At 40.7% G+C, this 7,032-nt stretch overlaps 1 protein-coding gene across 1 annotated transcript; it reads left to right on the top strand.

Moving 5' to 3' along the window:
* Positions 1 to 3,300: 3,300 nt before the first annotated feature.
* Positions 3,301 to 5,396, top strand: fgfbp3 (fibroblast growth factor binding protein 3). Its single transcript, XM_071534369.1, has 2 exons — positions 3,301 to 3,587; positions 4,946 to 5,396. Exons 1-2 carry the CDS (start codon positions 3,301 to 3,303, stop codon positions 5,394 to 5,396), a joined length of 738 nt encoding a protein of 245 aa, XP_071390470.1.
* The last annotated feature ends 1,636 nt before the right edge of the window (positions 5,397 to 7,032 follow it).

Below are 7,032 nucleotides of genomic sequence, written 5' to 3'. Positions count from 1 at the left end.
CCGTCTTGTGGCATACTGCCATCTTGTGGCGCTTGTACGTTACTACAAACTACAGTTACATTATATAACAGGCACCAGGAGTTTACCAGGATCCACCGTTGTTTTTTCCTTTGTTTTTTTCCCCGGCCTGTATTTGGAGCCGGCCTTTATTTGTTTGTGTCGACCACGGCCCCGGACATTATCGGAGACCCGGCTTTTAATTGACTACCGGCCACTATTAGAGGAAATACAGTAGTATATCATTCGGTGGATGCTTTAATCCACAGTAACTTGGAGTATCATAAACACATTCATTTTTAGCTCTTACTGTACTGACCACAGTGGGAGTGGAACCTCTAACTTTAGCAGTATTAGCTTCCCAGGGAGTTGAACCCCAAACCCTGGCAGTGTCAGTGCCTTGCTCTATCCATCGGGCAACAGGACTGACAAATACAAGTCTAAAATTTCGTAGCTTGCCGATGAGCAGGAAAACTCTGATCAATTAAGATTTTTTTTTGTGTGGGTTGATGGCTTTCAAAGGGACAAATGGCAAATGGAAAATGGAAAATTAAAGAAAATAATAATACATTGTAAAATGATTGATGCAGAGCAGCAGGTGCAGCTCCTTCATTCATTTTAACAGAAGAGCACTTAGGGTTCGACTGCTGTGAAAACATGTCGCTCTGCAGCGGAGTGCAGATTTGATTTAATTTTCCACCTCATTATAACTTATAAACACATAAACACATTATTAAACTTCCTATGAAACCCCACACCTGTTAATGTTTCACTTAATTAACTTGACTGAGGTGTTGAGGTAACTTGTTTTCACTTGGTACCTTGTTCAATTTTACCCAGGGGCATAGTGATAATTAGTTAATTTATTTCTAATTTATCTATTCTAACTTTTTTTACATGCAGAAAGTCGACCACACACACAACAACTTACTAACCTGACAAAGAAGCTAGAGGTAAAACTAAGTAACAAGGAAGAAGGGACTTTTTCACACTTGGATCCATACAAGTTTAAAGCATTTTATTTAATTTTCCGTTAAATCAAAATTCTCGTCAATAAGGAAAATGCATTTAATAATTTGAGTTTAAATTTGTGTTATTTTGTGTTAGATCCCTTAGAAAATACCCCAGGAAACGTATTTTTATTTTCCAGAAACAATATAATTTCAAATTGATGAACACTATATCTTTAATTTTAAGTCATTTTTATTTACATCAATTTCTTACCATTTGTTCCATATTATTTTTTAACCACACCTCTATTCTCCACTGCTGCGACGCCCCAGTTTCCCCTCGGGGATCGATCGATTTCATCTTATCTTCTGAGCTGAGTGGAAACAGATGAGCAGCAGTGAGTTCAGTTGTGTTTACACCTCACATGCCTCCCTCCCTCCCTCCTGTGTGTTTCCGACACGTTCTCTGACATCCACATGTCCGGTTTTGACTCTTCTTGGGAGAGTGTTGCTGACGCTTCGCTGCCCTTCAATACAGCGCTGACAGAACCCCCCCCACACACCCCCCCCCCCCCCCCGCTCCCCCGCTCTACTTCCATTATCTACTTCTTTTTTACACATTGCTGTATTGTGTCACACTTTCACACTCTGGCCCTCTGGGATATTAATGCAGAGGCAGGCTTCATGAAATTACCCCATCATGCTTCTATTTTGCCATTTGTCATGCAGCGCCACTTTAGTTCTCAGTAGATACCCTCACACTTTTCATTCACACTTTTCATTCACACTTTTCATTCACACTTTTCATTCACACTTTTCATTCACACATTCTACTTAACATGTTCCAGTGCAACGCGGTCTCACGGCAGTTCGTGAAATAGTCACAGAAATTTAATCTATTGATTTGTGTACATGGACACGTTTTTTTTTCGTGAAATGAACACGACCTGAATTACGTTCCTCCACCACAAATTTGAAAACGTAAGTTTTGGCAAATAAAACGACTTGTGTTACGGTTATGGTTAGGCAACTAAAACAGCTTGGTTAAGGTTAGAGAAATGGTTTGGTCATGGTTAAATAAGAAAAACGTTCGTTAAAAATTTAAATGTGGCTTATGGTTGAAATGTACTTTGAACACGCTGGGAATCGAATCCCAGTTGTCGGCATCGATGTCAAACGTATTCGCCCATCCACCCCCCCGACCACAACGCCCTGACTGGCCACCATTTTATTTCAATGTCACACTACTTCCTGAGTCCTGACTGACAGAAAAAAAAACGTGTTGCAGACACGAAAGATACTTCCAATTGAAATACATTAGTTTGAAAGTCGTGCTGAGCGTCACAAAGAAAAATTGAAAAATCGTGTCCATGTACACAAATCAATAGATTAAATTTCTTGACTATTTCAAGAACTGCCAAGAGACCGGGTTGTCTAGTGGTGATAATGTTGATATAGCTCTCTTGCTGTATTCTTATTTATATTCTACTTTTCTTTGCTGTATCCTTGTACTATTTGATGCTGCGGTGACCAGGTTTCCCCCACAGGGATCAATAAAGTTTCATCTTAGCTCTTATTTTAGATTTGTTTTGGAGGAGTGTTATTATGAATCTGGTGTCCCTCAACCAACTGTGATATGATTTTACTAAAAGGTTTGTTTGGATAGTTGAAAAACATTCAATTTTTTCTTGTTTAGGGTGGAGTAAGAGTGACGAGCAAAGCGAGAGGGAAAAGTTCTGCTTTTTGTTTTGTCTCTTTTTGTTGAAGGTGCTGCCATAGCATTTTTAAACATACATTTCATTGTCAAATTAACTGTGGTAGTTTGGTATAATGACTGTAAACAAATGAGAGCATGGTGGAGATGATTCTTCTCCTCTGTCTCACTCCAGTAGTATTGTTAGTTCTAGTGTTTCTCCAGATTAAGACTACATTTCCCATAAGCCCCGTTGATTCCTGTGCCCCCCTCCCCCTCCCTGATGAGGATCAACATGTTGGAAGTGATTTCTCCATCTTCCTTTCCCTCCTTCCACCATCTGCTGCCAGAAACTCTGAAAGCTTTAGCCTCATTTGTGCCGTAAATTAATCTCCATTTGTGCCATAAAGCAACAAAAAGCCACGAAATCCGATCCGGTGGCACACAATGTAAAATGCAGAGTAGTTCTAGTAGACTTCGTATTATAATCCACATTTCATTAAAAGCAAACCTCAAATGAAACGCAACTGCTCCAAGAGAAAAGAATAAAAGCGGGTAAAATAAAACAGGAAAATGAATAGCAAAGCGATGGGAAAAGTTGAGTCCTGTATCTTCTCATCTCCTCCTTTATCTTTGTCTAACCTTCCCTCCCCAGCCACCATGCACCCCCTGCCGTGGAGCTTCCTCTTCCTCCTCCTCCTCCTCTGCCTCCCCGTCCTCCCCGAAGCCAAGCGGCAACCCGGTCAGGGAAAAGCCGACAAACCCCGCCAGCCCCCGCCGACGCCCGCCACCCCCCAGCCCGCCAAGAGGCCCAGGAACCGCTCGGTGCCCGGCTCCGGAGAGCTGACCACCAAGGAGGGACACCGCTGCACCTGGGAGACGTCCGGGGAAACGCTGGTGACCCTGCTGGTGAGCTGCAGCACCGAAACACTGGGGGAGCAGCAGAGGTAAGAGGCAGCGGAGGCATTTAAAACTGATGATACACAGGAACATTTTCAGGGCAAATTTGACGCAAAATTTCCCGTCAATGGGCAATGAGTGAGCATCTGGGCAACGGGCGAAGAAGGCAATGGTAAGTGAAAAATTTGACAGTTGGTGGAGTAAAAATGGATGAAAAAACAAACTGCTGCCATCACTTGTCATCTTGGCCTCCTCTTTTCTACTGAAAATGTAAAATATTTTATAATTTCATCAGATTTATCCACTGCAATTTCATAACGAATTATAGCTTGCTAGATGAAACGTTATATAAAAAGAATCATAGCTATTATTTCCTGGTGTGTTTAGCAGCAGTTGGACCATTTTGAAAATGTTTTGTTCTGAGAACAGGTCACCTGACCAATTTTCTTCTCTCTGATTGGTTGATGTTGAAACCTTGCCAGCAAAGCTTGCTCTCTGATCAAGCTTAGCCAGATTTCAAACTGATACATTGTTTTCAATGAGAAAATATTTCAAGCAAAATTTGCCCAGAGATTTTCCTCCAAATTTGCCCAAGAGTTTGCCTATGTATCATCTCCTTAATAATGTAATAATGTGATATCTCCTTTGGTTTGACTCTGTGGAGATGGTGGGGACGCAGTGTGTTGCTCATGGACACTTCAGCAGAGCGGATGCTTGCTGACTCGGGGACTTGAACCCTGGTGCTCTTCTTGAACGGCGGTCTCCAAATTCAGTTAGCTCTACGCCTCTTAATTTATGTCACCTACACAACGGTCAAAGGTGTACATGTGCATCTTGAGATTCAAAGTAAAGCTGGTCATTTTCAATCATTTAAGTGATTCTGGGGTTCATAAGAAAGACTCTCAAAACTGGGGCACATTATCCTAATCTGTATCTGATATTGCATATTTTTGTTCCTGCCAACTGCCTAACCCCATAGACAGTCTGGGAGCTTGAATACAGTTTTAAAAGGGCAAAGATTTAGGGCTGCTTTAGCAAGAAAGTGCCTTCAAAGCTGATCAAAAGCAAAAAAAAAAAACAGGGAATGAGAGAATTTGGTAAAACTGTTTTGAAAGTCATTCTACAGAGGGACAAATGTGATGAACAGCGTTGGGAAGGACAGTAGCAGTGACAGTTAAAGGGGAAAATGCTGCAGGACAGGTTCAAAACAGGTTCTTGTGTGTAATTTGGCCAATCGTAACCTTTATTCTTCCTTCACTTTCTTTTCCACTTCCTCTACCTCTACTTCTCCTCTTTGTCCTTTCCTACCTGTTCCCTTTCTTGTTATTTTCCTTCCCATCCTGCTCATTCTCCCTCTTCCTCTCCTCTTCCATCTCCAATTTCTCCTCCAACCCTCTTCCTCCAGCAGGTACTGGTGTCGGTACGCCGGCAAACCGGACCTTTGCCAGGCCTACGGAGTGAAGTCCAGCCAGTACTGGAAGCAGCTGGTGGGGAAGCTGAAGAAGAGGCAGAACGCCTGCGACGGAGAGAAAGTCCTGAAGGCCAAAACCTGCAAGAAGGCCCCGACCGAAGCCCACATGAAGCTGGCACAGCGCAGCGGGGAGGAGGCGGCGGAGGAGAGGAAGGGAGGGAAGGGAGGAGGGAAGAAGAAAGGAGGGTCGGCGGACGGAGGGAAGACGGAGAGGAAGAAGAAGGAGGGAGAGGAGGAGGAGGAGGAAGAGGAGAAGAGAAAGAGGGAGGAGAGGACTGGGTTCGGGGACGAGGGGCTGGTGAACGACATGGAGCCGGTGCAGAGTTACTGCGCAGAGGGATGGCACTCCGTCTGCTCCTTCTTCCTCAAGTTCTTCGAGGGTTAAAGGGTTAAAGGGTCAAAGGTTAATTAAAGGGAAACTGCCAAGAAATGAATCAGTCTGAACAGGCGGCTGCGTGACATCACAATCTGAATCAATCTAAAAAGTCTAAAAAGAGTTGCACTTTGTTTAACGGTACAGTAAACACCAGGGATCTCATCTGTAGAAATGATCTTTGGATAACACTTTAGATTAGGGAACACATTTTAACTATTAATAAATTGCTTATTAACATGCATGTTAGTAGTGTATTGGTTCATTAGTACTCACTACAAACCACTTATTAGCACCTTATTCTGCACTACTGTATTCTACAAGTATAACCGCCTCCTAATTAGTCTTACAGCAGTCAGTAAGGAAGCTGTTGGACATGAATCAGGCTCTTAGTATGATTTGCTCAGTATGGGGCTTATAAGGTGTGAGTATCACAAGAATATTTATTCTCCCTTAAACAAGGCTTTCTGAATAACTTTAATTCATATGAGTCATTTGAACGTTTCTATTGGTTTACAGTACACCAACAACAGATATTGGTTTCCTTCCCAAAATTGTACAGGAGCAAACTGAGAGTCGAGTTCATGTGCAACAACTTCCTTATAAGTGATTTGTAATGACCAATAATGAACCAATAGACTACTAATATGCATGTTAATAAGCAACTTATTAATAGTTAATGTGTTCTCTAATCTAAAGTTTTACCGATCTTTGACTCAGAATTGCAGCCATTTCAACCAATATCATTAAAATCAAATTAAAATCATATCTGTGGCATCAGAAATTAGTTTCTGCTTTTGAAACAGCATTGAACATTATTTCAAAAAAAAAAAATCAATTAAGCCTTTTTTTATTTTGGCATCAAGGTCAGACCAGAAATTTCACAAATAACTTTGGCTTGGATTTGGTCAAAAGCGCAAACTTTGTGAATATAAACCTTTTCTAAATGAAAAACCTTTTCTAAATGAAGCCCCCAGGCACTTAATTTGTGATTTTATAGCAGTGATGATTAAACCTGTCCTAAACCTGATTAAAATCAGTCTGAATTATATGAAACCATTAAATGAAACCTATCAATAATGAATGAATGGAAGCTATAATTCTTATTTCATTCTTAATTCATTTATCCCCCAGTTGTTAGAAAAATACTCATTTTTTGATGTAACTTCCCATTGGAATGGAATGGATGAAAACACATTTGAATGGATGCAAAGGTACTATAATCTACATTTTAGTACAATTTCATTTAATAGAGCAATTCTGAGAAAATTTGTATATATGAAATTACTTATATGTAAGTTTGAAGTCTTCCCTAGAAATTGAAAAAAAAGTGTGACTGAAAACCTGACCTGTGTAAACTGTGAAAACAATGATAATGGTGAAGGAAACTACAACAACTTGCTTTCCATCGATGATGATGATGATGATTGATTATAGTTGTTAGCCTTCGGGAATAGATGTTAGACTATTGTTGAGTCTTATTTTTGTGTGTGAAACTAATATTTTCTACAAAACATTTGTTCCTGTTTTACAAAACACTGTGGCACTGCTTGATGTGGTTTCTAGTCTGTTTAGACTTTTGTAAGATTTTTATATTTTTGAAGGATTTAACACTGTTTCTAAAAATTGGAATTCTACCTGTGAATAA

Source organism: Centroberyx affinis, unplaced genomic scaffold (assembly GCF_046629955.1).
Source record: "Centroberyx affinis isolate AG114_WGS23_722 - 3 ecotype Tasmania unplaced genomic scaffold, CSIRO-AGI_Caff_v1 ptg002522l_1, whole genome shotgun sequence".
NCBI classification, from domain to species: domain Eukaryota; kingdom Metazoa; phylum Chordata; class Actinopteri; order Beryciformes; family Berycidae; genus Centroberyx; species Centroberyx affinis.
Note: the sequence above shows the minus strand (reverse complement) of the source record. Positions and strands in the feature narration are given on the sequence as shown.

What these genes read in the sequence shown, in the direction of transcription:
- fgfbp3 (XM_071534369.1), top strand. Translation starts at nt 3,301, where the DNA reads ATGCACCCCCTGCCGTGGAGCTTCCTCTTCCTCCTCCTCCTCCTCTGC. An exon ending in ACACTGGGGGAGCAGCAGAG is followed by an intron (nt 3,588 to 4,945) that starts GTAAGAGGCAGC and finishes CTCTTCCTCCAG; the next exon opens with CAGGTACTGGTGTCGGTACG.